Source organism: Daucus carota, chromosome 9, assembly GCF_001625215.2.
Source record: "Daucus carota subsp. sativus chromosome 9, DH1 v3.0, whole genome shotgun sequence".
Taxonomy (NCBI): Eukaryota; Viridiplantae; Streptophyta; class Magnoliopsida; order Apiales; family Apiaceae; genus Daucus; species Daucus carota.
The window spans coordinates 34,435,595-34,458,171 of NC_030389.2; the positions used below are offsets into that span (position 1 = coordinate 34,435,595).

Below are 22,577 nucleotides of genomic sequence, written 5' to 3' on the forward strand. Positions count from 1 at the left end.
GTGTACAGTTGACAAAGACAACAATATTCCTATGCTTAGAGCTTCACCCAAATTTGTAAGGAATTTTATAGTTCAGAACTCTGTAAATTTTTTTAGGTAGCTTTTATATGTGAATAAGTGAGTCTAATATATATCCACTTAATAAATATAACAGAGGAAGGTGTTACAATCAATTGAGTCTGTCACACACACAAGAAAATGTATTGCTGATAAGGTTTTGCTATTCATGATGAAGCACTCTAGTTAATATCTTCATCCCAGAGGTCGATGGAAGATTTAAAAGGTCCTCTGTCGGAGGTAAAGAAGAGTGCAGGGTTCCCTTTCTCCTGAGGAATTTGATTGATTTTTTCAAGTTCTTCAGGACTAAGCTGCCAATCAAATATGTCCATGTTTTCTTTCATCCGCTCCTTATTGAAGCTCTTTACGAGGACACTGACCCCTTGCTCATAAGCCCATCTTAAGCATATCTTCATAAAAAATACGCAAAAGGTCATTAATAAACCAGGGATCAAATGAAAGTGTATGTGTGTAATATGCTTTGAAATTTAGACAGGTGTTACTAGGACTAGTGTGGAAATATTTAAGCTGGATACATGATCAAGTTTAAAGTGTTGAACTAGGCAATTTTGTTAATATTTGACATGTTTTTGTCCAAAATACAGCGTCCACTGTGAGTATCTACGTCTGAGTGGGAAGGGTTACATGATCTTGATGAATGTCTGTACAGGAGCTGCTTGTGAGGTTTAGTCTTTGTATCCATAGCCTCATGTATATGAATAATTTGATATAGATGTGGGGAGATCGTGTTTATGGACATGAAATACTGTACCTGGGGAAGACTCTTTCCTTTGGCCACTGCAATTTCTTGGAGCATCTCAGAGTCCATGACTTTATTAGTTCCCCAGATTGTCCCTTTGGCACCGAGAGGGGAGTATGCTGTGACATGTATGTTCTTTTCCTTGCAAAACTCCCTTAGCTTCTTCTGTTGCCACAGAGGGTTCATCTCCACCTAGTGAAATCAAACATGTATAGTAAACATTTATATTTCTCAAAAATCAGATAAGTACATGAAATCAGGTTGACATCATGAACACAGGCTATTACAAGTAACTAGTATCTAATACCCTGTGACTTTTGCATGAACTTTAATATGCGCGTTTAGCTTGAACAGGATACAGTATATGGACTCACTTGATTCACAGATGGAGGTATCTTTGCTGAGGAAAGTATAACTTCAAGCTTCTTGCAGGAGAAATTGCTTACTCCTATATTTTTGGTGAGACCGCGTATCTGACACTCCTCCATGGCTTCCCAGACATGCTTAAAATCCATGGGCAGTATATCTTCCTCGGGAAAAGGAAACAGGACACTTCCGGGCCTAATGCTTACTGGATAATGAATGAGGTAGAGGTCAAGATACTCAAGTCCAAGGTTCCTAAGCATTAGACATTATAAGAAGTACGATAAATGTGAGATTAGATCAATAAGGCTTTTATATGCAGAAGTTTCAGCATTCGGCTTTTCATCCTCTCAAATGTACATATTTTAATTTCAAGCATGGCCTTGTGTGGTCTGCTTAAAATTGAACACATCAATAAACTGAGTATGTCTGATTTAGTTTAGTTTCATTTGCGGATATGGCTTCAATTTAGTTGTAGTGCTTGTGCATATTTATGGATATCAACTAATAGCAAAAGACATTGTAACCAAAGTGTTACCTAAGAGTATTGTGCAATGCAGCCAGCACAAGATCTGGATGTGCATCAGAACACCAGAGCTTGGACGTGATAAACACCTCGTCCCTAGATTTAATGGTTCCACTTCTTACAGCTTCAGCAACTGCTTCACCAAGACACTTCTCTGAATTATACAGCGACGCAGTATCAAAATGTCTATAACCAACTTCGATGGCACTCAAAAAGGAGTCTTTCATGGTTTCCGAAGCAGCTAGAGGATATGCAGCAGTTCCAAATCCTAGCAATGGAACAGTAGTTGCAACATTGGAGCCTAGCTGGGATTCTGGAATTTTGATGCTACTCATAGTTAAGTTTCAAGTCTAATCCTAATCCGGATATGCAATTCCTAGGGATCTTAATGCGGACTTTTTCAGCTTGTTGACAATGGCCTGCAGAGAAGTTAAAATCCCACAAGGCAATAAATAAAAAATGCTTTTGCAAATAAATTTGAGAGTTCAGACAGTGAATGGTGCCGATTTTACCAATAAATTTTAGAGCCGTGACAACTAAATGATTCGGGTTCTTCATCAGTTCTTGTTTTACTTATTTGTTTTTAGTAAAATGTATGATGTGTGGCCAATCTTAACCTTTGGTGCACTTTGTGTACCTCATTAAATAAAAACCAGAAGCGCAATACTTAAACTTCAAAACTCCTGCACTTTGTGTGCTTCCGTAACCATATACAGTAGGATCTAACACCGTCTGTAGATTTAAGCTATCCTGGTAATATATCAGGCATTCACCACTGTGTTCTTCCTCTCATTCATTCTTCAGCCCTCGATGAATTTTAAAAGTTCACATTACTGATGACTCTATCAATAACAGAACATAATCATTATTATTCAAATGCAAACTAGTTGTTTTCTCTACAAAAACCATATCTCAATTAAGTTAAAAAAATCTACTTTAAGTACCAGATGCTTGTCATAGTTGTCGGTTTTTGTGATTCTTCTGCCCAAGATGCTCACTACACCAGTCTGCAAATATCAGAAACCAGCCTTAATATAAAACGAGTGACATGGGACCTTTAAACCTTTTTAAGGGAATCAATTTTAACTATAAATTTATCTAAAAGTTTCAACAGTGAATCATATTTAACACTACTCACTTTCTTCTTTATGTTCATAAAATTTTCATATTTGATCACACTGAAATCTGAATTTTCCTGACTTCTTTCTGGGATCCTTATTTATTCAACAAAGAGTAGTACCTCTGTAGCATACAGTCCTGGGAGTTTTGACATCTCCGAGGAAGCTGAGAAGAAGACTGTGGAAAGCTTTTTTCGTCTGACAAAACCCTGATGTTGTGATTGGGTAGGGTGAATGAATTCAGAAGGAATGAAATGAAATCTGAACTATGTTATGGACAATTGTTCAATAATTTCATTCTTTCCTTTTGCACCCCTTACACCCTATACTGGAAGTCGCACACCCAATTTCTGAAGGATTGCTCCATTCTTTCATGTACGGTATACCAATTTATTCTCAAATCTTCTCATAACAATTTTTCAAATTTGTGAAGGATGGCTCCGTTTAAGTTTGTTCATATTTTTATAGTATAGCATGCCGCACATTCTCAGGTAAGTGAACTTATGCCAAACGTAAGTTCATTTATTCCACAATATGACTAACAGATAGCGTGAAGTTACAAAAGTTTGATGTCGATTGTAACACAAGAAAATGCAGTACTGAATAAGTTGGCCTGATTTATCACGCTAGTTGTTTTCGTCCCACAAGTCATTGGCAGTTTTATATGGTCCATCATCGGATGTAAAGAAGAGTGCAGGGTTCCCCTGATGCTGAGGAAGTTGTTTGATTCTTTCAAGTTCCTCGGAACTAAGTTTCCAATCAAATATATCCATATTTTCTTTCATCCGCTCCTTACTAAAGCTCTTCACAATGACACTTACTCCTTGCTCATAAGCCCATCTCAAGCAAATCTTCAGAAACAGTAAGCAAGTTCAATAAGAAATCAGATATAAACTAAAGTATATCTATGTAATATGCTATAAACTCTAGACCATGGTTACCAGGACTCAGATGGAAAGTATCCAACTTGGATACATCATACATGTCCAAGTGTGTAGTGTCGAACTCGAAAATGTTTTGAAAGCCAACATGTTTTTGACTCAAACTGACCGTAAATATATGAGGTGTTATTAGTGTATGTACATGAGCTACAAGGGTTCAACGAGGGTATCGAGGTGAAGTGAACTAATGAGGTGGTATCATATTTAATGCTGGATTGAATGAATTGCTTTGCTGACGCGTAATTTGCAGTCTATCAAACAGTAAGCAGTTGTTTATGTGCAATTGTAATGCTTAGCATGCTTCCAATCAAGTTTAGGGAGCCTATCGAACAAAATACTGTATTTGGTATTGGAAGAACAGCAACATAAATACAGTTTTAAAATTGTGGATTTCAGTAAGCCCAGCCTAGCTGTCATTAGTACTAGTAATTAGATAGAATGATGTGGGGAGATCGAATATATGGACCATGAAATGATGTACCTGGGGAAGACTTTTTCCCTTGGCTGTCGCGATTTCTTGAAGCACCTCAGAGTCCATAACTTTATTAGTTCCCCAGAACGTCCCTTTGGCACCGAGAGGGGAGTATGCTGTCACATGTATGTTCTTTTCCTTGCAGAACTCCCTTAGCTTCTTCTGTTGCCACAAAGGGTTCATTTCCACCTAGTGAATCAAAAATGTTTAGTAACATATACTATAATTCTCAAAAAACATGGACAAGTATATGAAATCAGGCTAGTTTCGAACATAACTAGATGAGCTAAATGAGTGACATCATGATCGCAAGCAGTACCATGAGTTATTATAATCTAAGAACATTCCAACTCGGGTTGAGTTCTATGGAGACCCTTTTTACTGAAGACTATATATGTTCAGCAAGCAGATCAGTGCAAAATATACTATTATGCAAAACAAGTCCTGCTTACGGTACATATATGGTCTCGGAGTCTCCAATAAAATAGTGGTCTCCGTATAATTTTCTCTATAACTAACTAGATATATATATTTATTTGCTTTTTATATTTAGTGTGAACAACATAGTATAAAATAATGCACCAAAGATTGAATATAATTACTTGATTCACAGCTGGTGGTATCTTTGCTAAGGATAGTATAAGATCAAGCTTTTTGCAGGAGAAATTGCTGACTCCTATAGCTTTTGTGAGACCGCGTATCTGACACTCCTCCATGGCCTCCCAAACATGCTTGAAATCCAGGGGAAGTATATCTTCCTTAGGGAAAGGCAACGAAATACTTCCAGGCTTAATGCTCGCCGGATAATGAATGAGGTAGAGATCAAGATACTCGAATCCAAGGTTCCTAAGCATTCGAGATATTAATAAGTTTAAAAAACATGAAATTAGTTCGATGAATGTACATATTAGCATTTCGGGTCCCTAGCAATTCTCTTAATTTATTCTCATCTCGTAATATATATGACCAGTTTGGTTTGTATCGAGAATCACTACATCTAAAATCTCAAGGTATTACAAAAAAGCCACAAATGGATCTTGTGTTATATTACAACATTCTCCTCACTATTTTTGGTTTGAAGAGCGATATCTGCCAAACCTGAATCAGTCCATCTAAAACCTTAAGGCTACAGAGAGGAAAGCAAGTGAAGAGAAAGTAAACTTATATAACTTTCACTCTTATTTGTGCTCCCGAGTTTTTTAAATGAATGAAAGCAAGTGAAAATGGATGCAATTATAACATACTTTCACTCCAAAAGTGGGATGAAAGTGAAAGTTCATTTACTTTCAGTTACATTCACTTGCTTTCACTCCTAAAAAAACTCGGCCTTATCCTATATTTTAACAGTTTGTTCGAACATAGTCTCTTGCAAATGATAAGCCCTCCTCGCACAACATCAAGGTTTTGGGAGAAGTTTTGTAAGAACTGATCACTTAACAATACGAAAGTTACCTCAGACTATTTTGTAACGCAGGCAGCACGCGATCCGGATGTGCATCAGAACACCACAGCTTGGACGTAACAAACAGCTCGTCACGAGATTTAATGATACCGCGGTCCACAGCTTCAGCAACTGCTTGGCCAAGAAAAATCTCAGAATTGTACAATGCTGCAGTATCAAAATGTCTGTAACCAACTTCAATGGCATTGAAAATGGACTCTTTCATCGTATCTGAAGCCACTAAAGGGTACACAGCGGTGCCAAATCCTAGCAATGGAATAGTTGCTGCATGGTCTGAAGTTAGCTGAGATTCTGGAATTTTTTTGCTACTCATTTTGGAAAAAATAAATGATTGTCGAGTCCAATCTGAAAAATAATCTGGATATGATGATGCTACTGTGGCGAGTGACACAAATCCAAGGCCGACTTTATTGAGTGGAGTATGACTGAGGTCTCAGGGTCAGGGATGGCAGGCCACAAAATTAAGTCCTCGAGATCCAACAAATATTGATGACAATTATGTACTCCTCACTCTCGTTTATTTACATTTCTCAACGGTTTTTTTTACTGCTCGACACGTATTTTAACACTTTTGTAATACTTCTGTCCCATTTAATTTTATATGTTTCTTTTTCACTACTGCACTTCAATACTCCTATAAAATATAATTCTATAACTTATTTTTAAAATTTTCTTTTTCTGAATAAAAATATAACATTCAAATTTTTATTCAGAAAAGAAAAATCTTAAAAATAAGTTACTCTATACAACTATACTTAACTACTCACTTTACACGAGCATTAAAGTCCGTGCCGCATACTCGTCCCCGATGTATATAACTCAGGGGGACGGAGGGAATAGTTTTTTTCAATGCTCGACACGTATTTTAACACTCTTGTAAAACATAACGTATATTAACACTCTTGTAAAACATAGTTTCATAACTTATTTTTAAAATTTTCATTTTATATATAAAAATTCAAACATCAAATTTTTATTTTATAAAAAATATATTAAAAAGTTAAATTATATGACTATGTTTTCTAAAAGGATTAGAATAGGTGTCAAACTCCAGCGGTACATATCAGAGCAACTTGCACGTTACGTTGCAATTCTTTATTCTTTCTGTTTTGACGTTTTTGAAGAATTTCGTTTACTGTTCGGTATACTTTTTGGGATTCAGGAAGAATGTATTTATGTTTATTATTTTTTAAAATTATATTTTAAGATAAAAATATAGAGTATGAAGTTCAATTTGAAAAAAGTATAAATCTTAAAATAATAAATAGTAATATTTTTTTAATCACTCTAAATAACTGGTAAAAATTAAAATGAAATCTCCAAACATAAACTACAGAATTTGCTCTGGCATGCACATGTTTGTTTACATTACCCTCGTTTTATGATAAATAAAAATACAAAATTTTAAAATATTACTTCAGTCCGTTCGATTAGAATCTAAAATATTATTAGAAAGTTGTGCCAAAATTTACACCGATTTTCAAAACGTTGGCTAGAGTTTCAAATTCCCACAAAAATGGCCAAATTTTGGCTCCGCTTTTTAAAAGTGTGGCTCCGTTAAATATCACTAGCAAGAGTAACGGACAAAAGGGTAAAAATGAGTTCCAAATTCTTAGAATGGTGGCCAAACTTTGCTCCGCTTCTTAAAAGTGTGGCTCCCGTTAAGCGGGAGCCACACTTTTAAAAATCGGTGTAAACTTTGAAAATCGGTGTAAACTTTGGCCACAACTCTGAAGTTTACTCTCTTTTATGATAGCACAATTACGGTTTAAATTTTCAACCAAACCGCATATAGGTTTTGGTTTAGGATTTTAGAAAAAAATTGTATTGCCCGCGTCGGGATCAGCCCTTACAGATATTATTGTATTCTAAGTTGCAATATCTAATATCTATCACAGACATTTCATCAAAATGTTGGTGGTGTGCATTGCTTGGCTTAAATACCCGTATTTGATAGAACTCAAGTAATCAGGTCAGGATGTGAGCCATATGACAGCTATCCAAGTTCGATAGAGGGCAAATCAAAATTTCTATAATATTTGGCTATGCATTTTTTCACATATTCAATCAGCACAATGGTAATGATCAGAGATGCGCATGTCAAAATGACAGCACTGTCACAATGTATGTGGCCAAGCCCAATTGTATATCTCTGATCATTACCATGTAACTTCGAATTATACTTACAAAACGCAGCACTGTCAAAATTCCGGTGATCTAGATCGGTTCACGGTTGACTTTGATACCAACCAATAAAATATATCTCCAGAAATTCTGCACTTCATGTGCCTTGTTACTATATTTTACTTGATTTTCGAACGAAGAATCAGCACTCAATTAGGCATCAATAGTGGCAGAAAATAAGCAATCTCAGAATAATGTAACCAAGTACAGATATGCACTAGAACTTGTACTTGATGCAAAAAGCTATTTGGTTTGCTCATCATCAAAATGCAACATGTTACAGGCTCTGCACTTGCACGTTACTAGTCAACGCGGATGATATGCAAGTTTGCATTTATTTGCATAGCGCGATAAGAAGTGCTGCAATTCAAATACCTTATAAATACCGACATTAGATTGCACAATTCCCATTATCAAAACATCTGATCTGATCAGGCTCAATGGCTTATTTTCTTAGACTAACACTTTTTATCATTTTTCTGGTAAATTCAGCACTGGCAGCAAGAGTCTCGATCAATGTGCTAAGATTGGGAGCCAGAGCTGATGGCAGGACGGATGTTTCTAAGGTTTTCCTTAGGGCGTGGAATTCAGCTTGCGCTTCTACTAGGCCAGCTCAAATTTACGTGCCCCGGGGAAGATACTTGATTCGTGGTCCTATAGTCTTCAGTGGCCACAACTGCAAACACAGCATGTTCATTCGTATCCAGGGCACTATTGTAGCTTCTACTAACTACAATCTTATCGCCACGAATGGAAACTGGATCAAGTTTGAGAATGTCAATGGACTTTCCATTTCTGGAGGAATCATAGATGCTAAAGGAGCAGCTCTGTGGAATTGCAAAAAATCCGGAAACAACTGCCCTGCAGGGGCAACGGTATGAATACTAATTATCAATGTACATAAATTTTTCGTTTTAGAGTCCAAATTTTTATAGGGTTCATGTGACATAATATGTTTATTATTTGCAGAGCATAGGGTTCTACAGCTCGACGAACGTAGTTGTGAGTAGACTAACGTCAATAAACAGCCAAATGTTCCACATGATTGTCTACAAATGCAGAACTGTGAGGTTACGAGGAATCAAAATCTTAGCACTCGGCAGTAGCCCCAACACTGATGGTATTAATGTGCAGTTATCATCAGGAGTCAGCATCTTCAACTCTCGTATTAGTACTGGGGATGACTGCGTGTCAATTGGACCTGGCACTACTAACACGTGGATTGAAAATGTTTTCTGTGGTCCTGGTCACGGCATCAGGTAAAATTTACTAATCCTGAAGGGATAGAATGTATAATATTGTACACTGTAAATTAATAATTGTTCACGGTGACAGCATTGGAAGTTTGGGCTGGGATTTGCATGAACCTGGTGTTCAGAACCTGACAGTCAAATCAGTTGCATTCCGGAATAGTGACAATGGTGTAAGAATAAAAACATGGGCAAGGTCGAGCAATGGATTTGTTAGAGATGTTCTTTTCAAGAATATTGCAATGAGTAATGTCAAAAATCCGATTCTTATAGACCAAGACTACTGTCCTAACAACCAAGATTGTCCAGGAAAGGTATATATTTTTGAAGTTTATGTAATTTCTCTATTAACTAACTACTGTTTGATGTGTCGAACCTTATAAGTTAGTAATCTTCTGTTTTTGACTAGGTATCTGGAATCAAAATTAGCAATGTAAGGTATCAAGACATTCGCGGATCATCTGCAACGCCAATTGCAGTGCAGTTGCAATGTAGTAAGAAATATCCTTGCAGTGGGATACGACTACAAGATGTAGTACTCACGTATAAAAATCAAGCAGCAAAAGCGTCGTGTGCCAATGCAGGAGGAACTGCTTCTGGCGTCATTAAGCCTTCTGGTTGTTTATAGAGATTATCATCAGAGTTCATGTCAGTTTTTTTTTTTTTCATATCTATGTCTGGATTTGAGAGGACGTAAGAATGTATGCCACAGCTTGCAAAATATTGCCACTAGAATTTCTAGAATTTGATTGAGTTGTGTGCTAAACACCAGCTGCCTGAAGGATCATGTGGGCTTCATTTAGCCTGAGTTCCTCGTTCTGTAGTACATGACTTTCTCATTTTAATTTTACTCTTCATTGTCGGATCAAAATTTCAAGCCATTAGCATTCTTTTCCGAATACCATCTAAACACGCCCTAAAAGGTCGGAGTAAAACAGCAGTGCACACTAACATAATTGTAGAAATATGTTCAAAAATCAGTAAATAAGCCACAAATCTTTTAATAAGTATTCGGAGAATACTAGGTTACATACATAATACAAGGGTAGTTTATTCTAGACTAATACATGTAGGAAGCTATTCATCCCAGAATTGCTCAAAAGATTTGTAAGGTCCTTCCGATGAAATGAAGTGGTGTCCAGTGTAACCCTTCTGCTGGGGAATCTGTTCTATCTCTCGACACTCAGCAGCACTCAGTTCCCAGTCAAATATCTCTAAATTTTCAACCATTCTTTCCTTTGAGAAGCTCTTAACAATAACACTTGCACCTTGCTGGTAACACCATCTTAAACATACCTTTACAAATGACATCAGGAAAAGAACATTTCATTTTCACTGTTTTTTCTGCAGTTCATTTCTACCACAAATCATAATTGTGTAACTAGAATACCATGGATAATAATATAGACTCCAATTACCATATAAATTACTAGAAATAACTGATATGCATTATACATTTCTGGTATGCTAATGTTTCTGAATTTGTTGGGGAAATCTATTTCTGGTTTATCATTTCTTAGAGAGACAATATATTGAAGATTTATTTAGAGACTCGAAATTGAAGTGAGTTGTACCTGAGCAACTGTCTTTCCTCTAGCTTTAGCAATACTCTTCAGCACCTCGCAGTCCAGGACTCTATTATTTCCCCACCATGTGTTTGGGGCGCCTAAAGGGGAAAAACCTGAAAGATGTACATTATTTTTCCTACAATATTCCCGCAACTTCTTCTGCTGCCACAGAGGGTTCAGTTCCACCTTCATTTTCACACAAAAGATTAATTTCAGTGATAATCTCTAGCTCAAAAGGACATAAATATTATCAAACAATCATTAAGGTCCTTCAACCACAAGGTGTCTATCGTTTGATTTGGATCAAGTAATGTATTCTATCTACCTGATTAACAGCAGGAGGGATCTTTGCAGATGAAAGTATGGTCTCGAGCTTCTTGCTAGAGAAATTGCTGACTCCTATGTTTCTAGAAAGGCCAAGGCTTTGACACTTCTCCATGGCTTCCCAGACAGACTTGAAATCCATGAGAAGAACATCTTCTGAAGGAAAAGGTATACCCTGACTCCCGGGCTTCAAGCTCACAGGAAAATGAATAAGGTAGAGATCAACATACTCCATCCCAAGGTTCCTACATAACAAAAAATTTCATTGCTCCAATTCTTCAAAGTATATTTTAATTTTGGACTCATAATCTACACTAAGTGTCCCTCATAATGACAATAAATTTACTAACTACAGGCCTACTTGAGAGTTTTTTGTAGAGCAGGAAGCACGCGATCAGAGTGTGCATCACTACACCAAAGCTTTGATGTGATAAAAAGATCAGCGCGAGACTTGATCAGACCGAGGCTCAAAGCCTCTGTAACGGCTTCACCAAGACACTCCTCTGAGTTATAGAAGGCAGCAGTGTCAAAATGTCTATAGCCAAGTCTGATTGCATTAACAACACTTGGTTTCAGAAACTCCGAAGGAGCCAAAACACTATAAGATGTTCCAAAGCATATTAAAGGCATGGTTGCACCCATTGAGCCTATTCTAGTCTGTGGAATCTCCACCTTGGCCATTTTTACTTCAATTCTAGATGGATGATATGCAGCATACTAACTATTTATGTTAAGGGGTCGTTTGGTTCATGGGGTGGTATGGGGTTGGAATGAGGAATCAGGTTAAGATGGTATGGGGATAATGTATCATTCTTGATATCATGTGTTTGGTTGAGTTATGGAATGAATAATATATTGAATTTAAATATTTTTAAATTATTATTTTTTATTGATGAAAAATAATTTTATAATTTTATTTTATCCAATTTTGAGTTGTTGATTTAATTTTGTGTCAAGCATTTGATGTAATTGTATATAAAATAAAAATAATTTTGATTCCTCATACCCATGTTCCATACCCACCTCCCCCTAAGGTATCAAAAACTCATACCTTGGGGGTTTGAGGTATGGGTTTGGATGAATAAATTTTCCAACCAAACATCAAGTATGGGTTTGGAATGAACCAAACCCATACCTGATACCTGAAAACGACCCCTAAGAGAACTCCTACTCAGGTATATAATTGCCAACCATTTAACGTACTGCATTAATGGTTGGTAGCAATCTGCTCTTGGCATCTGTACTGTACATTTTAATGAAAGTCCATAGACAAAAATCTCCGCCCAGTATTATGAATTCGGTTTGGGTTATTGGTTAAAACCGAACTGATTATTTAAATAATTAAATAAATATACTATATATATATATATGATTGTAAATTTTTAAAAATAATGAGTTTAAAAATAATTTAAAACAAATAAATATATTATATTTTACTATAAGTTAGGCCAATGTTTGTTTATTTGGGCACAAAAGTCTACTTTTTATTTTTGGAGTTAATGTTGCCCAACCAGTGTTCTTGTTTTGTGTTTGTCATGAATTTGTAAATTTTGTTAATTTCAAGAGATAAAATGATGTTCGTTTAATTTATGAAGAAATTTTGTGGAATCAAATGCATTCTTCTTTTGTGAAGTAATTTTTGCTGTTTGGGAGTTAGGATTGCCTGTATACGCATGATACCACACAGCTTATGCTTTGTGTTAGGTAGCATCTAATATGCGGAAGAAAACAATAGTAGTAAAAACAAGAGTCATACCTTATACATGGATATCCACCAGCAGGGCTGTAAACGAGCAAACACATCGAGCTGCTCGAGTTCGGCTTCGAGTTCGGCTCGAAGCCGAACTCAAACTCGAGCTATTCAAATAGTTTACCGAGCAGAGTTTGAGTTTCATATTACTCGGTTTGTGAGGCTCGTGAGTCTAATCAAGCCTGTATTATTATAATTATTTTTATATTATTTTTTATATTATTATATAAAATATTTAATTTTTATATCTTTTTTATATATTAATCGAATCGAACTCGAGCCGAACTGATCATGTTTCGAGTTTTTGTTAATGTTTGATGAAATCATCCGAGCTTTCGAGCCGAACTCGAGCCTATCGAACTTTCATGAGCCGAGATTCGAGTTGCACCCATTGAGCCTATTCTAGTCTGTGGAATCTCCACCTTGGCCATTTTTACTTCAATTTTAGACTAGATGATATGCAGCATACTAACTATTTATGTTCTTAAGAGAACTCCTACTCAAGTATATTGTTATAGTCGTTTTTGTACACCATGTGGAGGGGAGGACGCGCCCTCCTCCAGACATGACCCAGGAGGTACGGTCTCTTGTCCAGGAAACATGGATGAGAACAGGAATAGGGAAGGACGCGTCCTCCCTATCAGGACGCGTCCCTTGCCCTAAAAGAGGTACAATTGTGAATGAATGATGAGAGAGAGAGGGTGAGTGAGTCTCCGTGACGACCCTTCCGCCGGATATGAAGACCAGTTACCAAGCTCATTTGGTAGTTATCAGGCTCATCTGGTAGTTCCCGGGCTCATCCGGGCATGATCTACAATCCTCAATCCTGCTATCTGCCGAGTTAACCCTCGTGTGGGGGCTTGAGGTGATCATGACTCTTGAAGGCCCTCCGGGGTAACATGAAGGCCGATCATATGTCTGGATCCTGTATTCTGGTGAGTTAGCCCTCATCGGGGGATTGAGACGATCATGTAATTTGGCTCCTTATCTACCTTGTTTGAAGACGAAGACCTCACCGGGAGGTGAGGACATGTCCCTACACCTCGAGGGGTTAGTCATGGCTCTCCCAGATAACTTCTCCATAAGAGTCGTGGTAGATGCTATCTCTCGTAGTGGAGATATCGTCGAATCCGTGATCTATTTGGACTAGGAATCTGAGGTAGTCATCCTCAAGACTAATTCTAACAGGAGTAGGACTCTCCGAGATAAGCCATTGGCTTATCTTCGACTTTATCGCCAAGAGGCCTAGTCCTGATCAAACTAGGACTCCTGGTTCAATAGAACTACGTACGGCTTGATCCCCTATATAAAGGGGTACGTAGGCACATTAAGGGGATATATCGAGAGTTGTGAGAACGAGAGCAGAAATATATTCCCTTGATCTCAGCCACCCTCAAACACTCAAAACCACCGCCCCCAGCGGAGTTCCGTCATATAATCACCGTGAAACACCTGATTCCGGCAACGAACCTCACGTTTGTTGATTCACCAAATTTCTCTATCAACAAATTGGCGCTAGAAGGAGGGGACTAGGTGAAATCTCGAAGAGGAAGAGATGGCCAATCACGATGATGACCCGTATGAAGGAGACTACTATGTTGAAGATGAACCGATAGAACCATACTCACCGGTGCACATACAGGACCCCCGCACCTTGCCGAACAACCCACCCCCGGTTGTAGTCAGTAACACGGAGCTCCTTAGTGCCCTCCACCGAATGGAACAAAGTCAAGCGAGGTATGATGCAAGGTTGAATACCTTGGAGTCTATACTCGAAGAACTTGTCCCCAGACACTCGCGCCATTCCAAAAGCCATGGCAGGAGAGGACGTAGACGTTTCAGACGACCAACCCCCCGAATGTTGGAGTACGGAGATGCGACCCCCGGCGCTAACCTCCCACCAGGAGCCATAATAAGCCAAGGAGTCTACGACGCGGAGGGCGCGCCCCTGGACGTGACCACGCCCCCTGCGCAAACGGGAGGGATGGGACAAGAGACGGTGAACCAAAACGCAGACGCCCGGCCCCTGGCTGAAAGACTAGGTATCACCCCAAGCAGCTTGGCTATGATTGTGTGAATGGCAGAGCAGGAGCAGAGGAGACCCTCCCAGGGAAACGGCGCGCCCCTACGTCCTCGGGGGAACGACGCGCCTCCTGAGGCAAGACGTGAAACAGGAACGGGCAGGACATACCGAGGAGTACGGGGGAGAGGAAGAGGCCTCATACCAAACTTGAGGGGAAGGCGCCGAGGGGGACCCTTGATAGAGTACCTCCCTTCATAAATTGAATCGAGCCAACACACCCCGGACCCAAGAACTACGGGAAGGACGCGCCCCCTGGGTAATCAAGGAGACACGCCTCCCCAAGGCCCACCTACTGCCAATCAGCAAGCCACACCACCTCCAATCATAACTACTGCCAATCAGCAAGCCACATCAACTCCACTCACACCCACTCCACAGCAAACTATTCCCGTTTCCACCACACCTACTCCTCCGACGCAAACACCAACCCAAATCGTCCAAGCAACCGCTACTCAGACCCAAGCCAACAATGCGCTTCAGACCCAAGCCAACAACGTGCTTCAGACCACGGTGGCTAACACAAACCTAGCGACCGCTACCCAGACTATTCCAGGAGTCGGAACGATCAACCCCGAAGACCTAAAGAAGTTACTGGCCCTTTTGCAAGCTGGCGCCGCCACAGCGGCGCCACAGATCTCGTCACCATTTACCGCAGCAGTCCGCGAGGCCCAGCTACCAACCGGTTTCAGAAACCTGAATGCAGATCTCCGCTATCACGGGAATGCCGACCCCCGCGAATTCCTGATCAGATTCAACATTGAAATGGACTTATATCAGATCCCCGACCTGGTCAGGTGTAGGTTCCTAGCGGCAACCCTGAGGGACAGTGCTCAACAATGGTTTCAGAAGTTGGGAGGAGGGGTCATCTCCTCTTGGGAAGGCATGCAGCAGATGTTCATGACGCAATTCCAAGCCGCAACCAAATACGCTCCACCCGTCACTACACTCGCCAATGTCAAGCAGCGTGACAACGAGACCTTGACCGCGTACTTCAAAAGGTTTAATCAAGAGTCCATGGGAGTGAAAGGAGCCTCAGACGAAACCCTGAAGAACTTCCTTATCGCTGGACTCAAGGTTGGTACCGACTTCTGGAAGCACCTCCAGGGGAAGGACCCGGCCTCTCTGTCCGAACTATATTCCGCAGCCGAATCCTTAAAAAAGGTAGAACAGTCGCTGGCCGAAAATCAAAAGGAGATCGCCAAATCTAAGTACAAAAGAAAAGATCGCACTCCCAGTCCAGAACCAAAAGGACGCGCCCGCTCTCTGGGTAGGGTAAATATGACTTCGAGTAAAAGGACTTGGAGCCCTCCTCCGAGGCAGTCAGGAGTATATACCCCGCTAACAGCCTCAGCTGAACACGTCTATGCAATGACCAAGGATAAGGTGCCGTTCCAGAGACCCCAACCTATTCCCCAACATATAGCCAAGGACAAAAAGAAGTATTGTGACTTCCACGAATCAGCAGGACATAGCACCTCCGAGTGTCGGCATCTGAAAGAGGAAATTGAATATCTACTCAAAGAAGGATACCTAACAGAATGGGTAAAAAAGTATAGGGCAGACCACCCTCCGGAAAGACGCGCCCTTGGAGCTTCACAGAATGACAGGGCTGATGAAAAGCAGAACGATACTCAATTTGTAAGAGAAGGCAGCATAAGAAGCATATTCGGGGGACCATACATAGGGGGAGGCAGTCGAAAGGCAATGGAGAGATACGCCAAAGAAGCGAGAGACTACCCCCTGACCAACGTAAACCACCTATCAGCTAGGGCCCCGAGAGTGTTCAAAGGAGAAACAATGGACATCACCTTCACCGAAGACGATGCGAAGTGGGTACACCATCCCCATAACGATGCTTTAGTGGTCGCCATGCGTATCGCTGCCTTAAACATTCACCGAGTATTTGTCGACAATGGGAGTTCAGTCAACATCCTCTACTACGACACTTACAAGAAAATGGGATTACCAGACAAAGACATGACCGTAGAGAATCTCTACATATATGGCTTCGGAGGGGAGGCTATTAAAGCCAAAGGAACCATACGCTTGCCAGTCACCCTAGGAGAGGCTCCACGAGCGGCTACTCAAATTGCCGAGTTTGTGATCATCGACCATCCCTCAGCGCATAATGCGCTCATGGGACGCCCCCTATTGAAAGACATGAGGATAATCACCTCCATCTATCATCTTACTTTGAAGTTCCCCACTCCTGGAGGAGTTGGTTGTGTGAAAGGATCCCAATATGAATCTCGCGATTGCTATGGCCTGTCACTTAAGAATTTTCGAGACAGAAGGGGAGCGCCGCCCCACGAGGAACTTCAATCAGTCCACGCTCTCTACCTCGTTCAGTACCTAGAGAGCGACAGTGAGGACACGCCCAGCGTCTCATCACTTGGAGGACGCGTCCCACACGAGGGCGAACCCACTCTTGTCGATGAATCAATGTCTGAAGAATGTGAAGAACAGGTTATCGAAGTGGAAGAGGCACCTCCGAAGAAAGTCAGAAGAATGGATCAACAGGAGATCATCATAGAAATAGAGGAGCCCTCTCCTCCCAAAGAAGTTTCTAAGGACGCGCCCTCAGAACCAGAGGAAACTCCGCACCAGTTTGATTTCGACTTAGACCCGAGATTACCCATGCAAGTGCAGAATACAGGGCCAGCTGAGGATACGATCGACGTGCAAGTTACACCGGGGAGTGATGGCAAGATCTTGAAAATAGGATCCAAACTAGGTCCAGAGGTAAGGAGCAAGCTGATAGAATTCCTTACAAATAATCTCGACGTATTTGCTTGGAGCCATGAAGATATGGTGGGGATAGACCCGGCAGTTATGTGACATCACTTGAATGTCGACCCCTCTAAAAAGGGTGCTAGACAAAAGAGAAGGCCCATCAGCGGAGAAAGAGCCGAGGCCCTGCAGAAGGAGGTCGATCGCCTCTTGAAAGCAGGATTGGTAAAGGAGTCGTTCTACCCGAAATGGTTAGCAAACCCCGTACTTGTCAAGAAACCCAACGGAAAGTGGCGCACGTGCATAGACTTCACGGATCTCAACAAAGCGTGTCCCAAAGATAGTTTCCCGCTCCCTCGCATTGACCAACTAGTAGATTCAACGGCAGGACACGCCCTCCTCAGCTTTATGGATGCCTACTCAGGATACAATCAGATTCCCATGTATGAGCCCGACCAGGAGCACACCTCATTCATCACGGACAGGGGCCTATATTGCTACATTGGAATGCCATTTGGGCTCATCAACGCAGGGGCGACCTACCAAAGATTGGTGAACATGATGTTCAAAGATCAGATTGGGAAGACGATGGAAGTATATGTAGACGACATGCTGGTTAAATCCAAGAGGGACGCTGGCCACGTTGCCCACTTATCAGAGATGTTCGAAATCCTAAGGAAGTATAGGATGAAACTCAACCCGCAGAAATGTGTGTTCGGGGTAGAGTCGGGGAAATTCCTTGGGTTTATGGTTAACCACAGGGGCATAGAGGCCAACCTAGCAAAGATCAGAGCATTACTGGACATGAAGTCCCCTGCCAACATTAAGCAAGTGCAGAGTCTGACAGGAAGGATAGCCGCCTTAAACAGGTTCGTATCAAAATCATCGGAAAAGTGCAAGGAGTTTTTTAAGGCCATCAAAGGCGCATCCAAAGATTTCGAGTGGACGGAGGAATGTGAGGATGCCTTTGTAAAAATCAAGAAGCACTTGGGCGAGCCACCCCTCTTGGCCAAACCTCAGGAAGGAGAGACGCTTGTCCTTTACTTAGCCGTTTCAGACTACTCCATAAGTGCCATATTGGTGAAGGAAGATGAGGAGGGGCAGTCCCCAATTTATTACGTGAGCAAGAGGTTTCTAGACGCAGAGACTCGCTACACGAGTATGGAGAAGCTGGTATATGCCTTGGTACATGCAACTAGGAAATTGCGACCATACTTCCAGGCTCATAAAGTAGAGGTTAGGACGGCATTTCCTCTCCGACAAATTATGCATAAACCAGAGGTAACCGGTAGGATGATGAAATGGGCAGTCGAGTTGGGGCAATTTGACCTAGACTACAAACCAAGGACCGCCATCAAAGGACAGGCCCTAGCAGATTTCATCTTGGAATTCCCTGAAGATGGAGAGGAGTCCGGTCTCCTGATCAAATATGATCCCGGCCTACCACCGCAGCAGGCAGACCCCAAGGAAAGCATACCCGAACTCTGGTGGATATTGCACACAGATGGAGCAGTAAATAATGAAGGAGCAAGAGCTGAGATAGTGCTCATAAGCCCGGAAGGACATAGACTCTTGAACGCAATTCACTTTACCTTCCAGCTCTCTAACAATGATGCAGAGTATGAAGCCCTAATCGGAGGGCTAAGGCTTGCCCTCGAAATGAAGGTGAGAAAGCTTGTTATAAAGGTCGACTCCATGCTGGTGGTCGAGCATATCAAAGGAGGATACCAAGCAAAGGGACCTAAAATGGCGATATACCTAAGATGTGTTCAAGGATTACTAGATCAGTTCGAAGAGGTGCAAGTAAACAGGGTACCTAGAGAATTCAACGGAGATGCTGACGCTCTCGCGAAGTTAGCATCTCAGAAAGACCCAGCCTTATTGGGAGTTATCCGCCTAGAGATACAGGAGGTACCTAGCATCCCCGAGCTTGAGGTAACAAAAATACAAGACAAGGATGAAAATTCTACATAGATAACCCCAATCTGGAAATACATCAAGGAGGGTACGCTGCCCGAAGATAAAGCTGAAGCCCGAAAGTTAAAGTACAAGGCTGCCAGATATGTGGAATATGATGGTATAAGAGAGGCTTCAACCAGCCCCTTCTCAAATGTGTAGACGGGGAGGAGTGCACCTATGTGATGAGGGAGGTCCACGAAGGCATATGTGGAAACCACTCGGGAGGTAACTCACTGGCCATGAAGATTTTAAGACAGGGGTACTACTGTCCTACCTTGAGGAGTGATGCTTTCAACTTCGCCAGGGCATGTGACAAATGCCAACGATTTGCGAACTTTACCAACAGCCCAGCCACATCCCTAACCACTATGACCAGTCCTTGGCCCTTCGCCATGTGGGGTATAGATTTGATCGGCGAACTCCCTAAAGCCAAGGGAGGAGTGAAGTATGCGATCGTAGCTGTAGACTACTTCACCAAGTGGGCGGAGGCCGCACCCCTAGCCACCATCACAGCCAAGAAAATAACAGATTTTGTTTTTAACTCTATTGTTTGCAGGTTTAGAGTCCCCTACAAGCTGATCTCGGATAACGGAAAGCAGTTCGACAGCAAGGAGTTAAGAGGCCTATGTGACAACCTTGGCATCAAGAAAGATTTCGCAGCGGTGTACCACCCCCAAAGCAATGGGCAGACGGAGGCTGTGAACAAGATCATTAAGCATACTCTGAAGACAAAGTTGGAAGATAGCAAAGGGAACTGGCCAGAAGAACTCCCGATGGTCCTGTGGTCTTATAACACAACTCCTAGAACAACGACCGGGGAGTCGCCCTTCGTGCTATCCTACGAATGTGAGGCCATGGTCCCAATCGAAATTGGAGCAGGATCGTTCAGGAGAGACTACTTCGACCAATTAGACAATGATGCAAGTCAAAGGTTATACTTAGATATGATTGAAGAAATCAGAGCTACATCACAAGTACGCCTGGCCGTTTATCAACGTAGGACGGCTAGGTACTATAACAACAAAGTGAAGGCTCACCCCTTTCAGGTTGGGGATCTTGTCCTTAGGAAGGTTGTACTCAACAACAAGAATCCCCAACACGGAGTCTTCGGGGCTAATTGGGAAGGCCCCTACAAAGTGAAGGTCATATTGTGGAAAGGTACCTACAGATTAGAGGACCTAGATGGAAAGCCTGTTCCAAGACCTTGGAACGCGGAGCATCTGAAGAAGTATTATCAGTAGCCGTGGGCTACGTAGCCTAGCAATGACTAAACATCATCCCAAGTCTAGGGGAGTGGTATACATACGCCCTTCTTTAGGCTAAGGCCTTTGTTAGTCCTTTTATGTCCCCTTGGAGTTAACAGCTCCTTGGGACGGGTGCGGTTTCGTACTCGAGCGCATTAGTTATCAGATTTACTATGGGCCAAAGGCCATGTTATGATTCAATTATCCTTAATAAAGGCCTAGAGCCACTCTTTTCCCCATATAAAAGTATGTGCAATATATTCCCAATAATGGGCGCGCCCATCAAATTCAACAGAAGATGCGCCCTCTATCCACTTGATAGGGATTACTTGGAGAATAATGGCCTAAAAGTTATGAATCATGAAGTAAATTATCAACTAAAGAAGTATGGACTATCTAAAAGGCGCGCCCTTCCCCGTCATCCCAAAAGATGAAAGGCATCACTTGGGGAGTAACATGGGCATATACTTCACATAGAATAGACTTGATGAAAATAAGGCTTTTATCCTCGGAGATATGGAAAGGCCACGCTTTCCTAAAGCTACGGCTTGATGGACGTTCCTATCAGAGGACACGCCCCCCCATAAAAATAATGTCATAAGAGGAAGTGCATAACTCACCCTTGGAAGGGCATGACTCTCCATCGTGAAACTAAAAGGCAGATTTTTAAGGACAAAGGACACGCCCTTATTAGCTCAAAAAGCACGATGGCAGAAGACACGTCCAAAAGCCTTTAATTATTAATAAGTTATATGCTGATTAATGAAATCTGGATGCGCCTACCAAAGAGGACGCGTCCCTCCGTCACTTTAGCATATATATGAGATTGCAAGCATGAAGGCATCTAAATAAAACGTGATTAAACATTTAGGCCGCGCCCTAATAAAACGTTAAATATATATTACAAATTGCAGGGTTTTACAGAGGGCCCGCTCCTCAGAATGTGAAACGACTAATGTTTAATACAAGTCCGGGTTAAGGAAAATAGATAAATAATCAATTAAAGGACAGACGCGTCCTCAGCCTGATCCTCGCCTTCCTGGCGCGCCGTTTCCTCAGCTGCTTCCTTAGCAAGAGTGGCTGTCAGCTCAGCCTTTTTAGCTGCCATGAGCTCAGGGTGCTCCTTAGGGAACTCAGCCATAAAATTGGCCGCAGTCTTCCCGAACTTGGGCAGCCAGTCATAATCAGGTTCCCCAGAAAGGAATGTAGCGACGTAGCTACACACCCCCTCAAAAAAGGACGCGCCCTCCACTTTGTCCTTCTCCTCCACCAGACTCTGGTTGGTAGATTCAAGGGTGGAGTTTGCCTTCTTGAGGTCAGCGATTTCCTTCTCAAGGCGCGCCCTCTCAGAAGTTAGGCTCTCCTCAGCTGTCTTCTTGGCACTTTCAGTCGCCTGCAGTGCCTTCTCCTGCTTCTTAGCCTCCTTCTTCAGCTGGACCTCCTTCTCTAAATTCAGGAGACGCGTCCCCTGAGCAGTCTTTGCATTCTCTCGGTCCTTGTTGTGGATCAACATCTCGCAGCTCGCTTTGAGGATCCACTCATCCTTCTCGGAGTCAGATTTGGCGCGCCATGCCTTTAGCTCTTCGTCAGAAGCAATGGACGCGCCTATCTCGCCCAAAGCCCGGGTTGAGAGACTGGTGGATTGAGAGAGGTTTTGCTTTTTGGTCGCCCTTTGTTTCTTGGGCCCTCAGGAACTCTCCAGGGCAGGGTCAGACCTATCACCCTGCTTCTGGGTGTCGAGGACGGACGCGCCCCGTTTTGATCCTAAAGGCTGAGAGGACGCGCC

The 22,577-nt window shown here is 41.8% G+C and overlaps 5 protein-coding genes across 6 annotated transcripts; 2 read left to right on the forward strand and 3 right to left on the reverse strand.

The window, feature by feature from the left end:
* LOC108200395 (non-functional NADPH-dependent codeinone reductase 2) lies at positions 1-2,474 on the reverse strand. Of its 2 annotated transcripts, XM_017368522.2 has the most exons (5): positions 2,344-2,474; positions 1,719-2,125; positions 1,192-1,435; positions 830-1,009; positions 1-467 (listed from the first exon to the last, which is right to left on the reverse strand). In XM_017368522.2, the coding sequence occupies exons 2-5, from the start codon at positions 2,039-2,041 to the stop codon at positions 240-242; spliced, it is 975 nt and encodes a 324-aa protein (XP_017224011.1). In that variant the 5' UTR covers positions 2,042-2,125; positions 2,344-2,474; the 3' UTR covers positions 1-239. The 2 variants fall into 2 exon arrangements, with proteins under 2 accessions (XP_017224011.1, XP_017224013.1); XM_017368524.2 differs by lacking the exon at positions 2,344-2,474 and having other exon boundaries at positions 1,719-2,219.
* Positions 2,475-3,325: 851 nt separating this feature from the next.
* LOC108200397 (non-functional NADPH-dependent codeinone reductase 2) lies at positions 3,326-6,187 on the reverse strand. Its single transcript, XM_017368526.2, has 4 exons — positions 5,690-6,187; positions 4,840-5,083; positions 4,247-4,426; positions 3,326-3,675 (listed from the first exon to the last, which is right to left on the reverse strand). Exons 1-4 carry the CDS (start codon positions 6,010-6,012, stop codon positions 3,451-3,453), a joined length of 972 nt encoding a protein of 323 aa, XP_017224015.1. The 5' UTR covers positions 6,013-6,187; the 3' UTR covers positions 3,326-3,450.
* A 1,876-nt stretch (positions 6,188-8,063) lies between these two features.
* On the forward strand, positions 8,064-10,004 carry LOC108200394 (polygalacturonase). The gene is made up of 4 exons (XM_017368521.2): positions 8,064-8,758; positions 8,853-9,142; positions 9,219-9,447; positions 9,543-10,004. Exons 1-4 carry the CDS (start codon positions 8,324-8,326, stop codon positions 9,759-9,761), a joined length of 1,173 nt encoding a protein of 390 aa, XP_017224010.1. The 5' UTR covers positions 8,064-8,323; the 3' UTR covers positions 9,762-10,004.
* A 106-nt stretch (positions 10,005-10,110) lies between these two features.
* LOC108202072 (non-functional NADPH-dependent codeinone reductase 2) lies at positions 10,111-11,736 on the reverse strand. The gene is made up of 4 exons (XM_017370447.2): positions 11,387-11,736; positions 11,027-11,270; positions 10,708-10,887; positions 10,111-10,429 (listed from the first exon to the last, which is right to left on the reverse strand). The coding sequence occupies exons 1-4, from the start codon at positions 11,704-11,706 to the stop codon at positions 10,211-10,213; spliced, it is 963 nt and encodes a 320-aa protein (XP_017225936.1). The 5' UTR covers positions 11,707-11,736; the 3' UTR covers positions 10,111-10,210.
* A 2,594-nt stretch (positions 11,737-14,330) lies between these two features.
* LOC108201488 (uncharacterized) lies at positions 14,331-19,562 on the forward strand. The gene is made up of 3 exons (XM_064085397.1): positions 14,331-14,512; positions 15,068-17,600; positions 17,700-19,562. Exons 1-3 carry the CDS (start codon positions 14,331-14,333, stop codon positions 19,560-19,562), a joined length of 4,578 nt encoding a protein of 1,525 aa, XP_063941467.1.
* The last annotated feature ends 3,015 nt before the right edge of the window (positions 19,563-22,577 follow it).

Coding starts and splice junctions, on each gene's coding strand:
- LOC108200397 (XM_017368526.2), bottom strand. CDS start 6,012: ATGAGTAGCAAAAAAATTCCAGAATCTCAGCTAACTTCAGACCATGCA. Junction 5,084..5,689: donor GCGTTACAAAATAGTCTGAG/GTAACTTTCGTA, acceptor TCGAATGCTTAG/GAACCTTGGATTCGAGTATC. Junction 4,427..4,839: donor TACCACCAGCTGTGAATCAA/GTAATTATATTC, acceptor TTGATTCACTAG/GTGGAAATGAACCCTTTGTG.
- LOC108200394 (XM_017368521.2), top strand. CDS start 8,324: ATGGCTTATTTTCTTAGACTAACACTTTTTATCATTTTTCTGGTAAAT. Junction 8,759..8,852: donor ACTGCCCTGCAGGGGCAACG/GTATGAATACTA, acceptor TATTATTTGCAG/AGCATAGGGTTCTACAGCTC. Junction 9,448..9,542: donor ACCAAGATTGTCCAGGAAAG/GTATATATTTTT, acceptor GTTTTTGACTAG/GTATCTGGAATCAAAATTAG.
- LOC108201488 (XM_064085397.1), top strand. CDS start 14,331: ATGGCCAATCACGATGATGACCCGTATGAAGGAGACTACTATGTTGAA. Junction 14,513..15,067: donor ATGGAACAAAGTCAAGCGAG/GTATGATGCAAG, acceptor AATTGAATCGAG/CCAACACACCCCGGACCCAA. Junction 17,601..17,699: donor GATCCAAACTAGGTCCAGAG/GTAAGGAGCAAG, acceptor GTTATGTGACAT/CACTTGAATGTCGACCCCTC.
- LOC108202072 (XM_017370447.2), bottom strand. CDS start 11,706: ATGGCCAAGGTGGAGATTCCACAGACTAGAATAGGCTCAATGGGTGCA. Junction 11,271..11,386: donor GCTCTACAAAAAACTCTCAA/GTAGGCCTGTAG, acceptor TTTGTTATGTAG/GAACCTTGGGATGGAGTATG. Junction 10,430..10,707: donor GAGGAAAGACAGTTGCTCAG/GTACAACTCACT, acceptor TCATTTGTAAAG/GTATGTTTAAGATGGTGTTA.
- LOC108200395 (XM_017368522.2), bottom strand. CDS start 2,041: ATGAGTAGCATCAAAATTCCAGAATCCCAGCTAGGCTCCAATGTTGCA. Junction 1,436..1,718: donor GCATTGCACAATACTCTTAG/GTAACACTTTGG, acceptor TCTAATGCTTAG/GAACCTTGGACTTGAGTATC. Junction 1,010..1,191: donor TACCTCCATCTGTGAATCAA/GTGAGTCCATAT, acceptor TGATTTCACTAG/GTGGAGATGAACCCTCTGTG.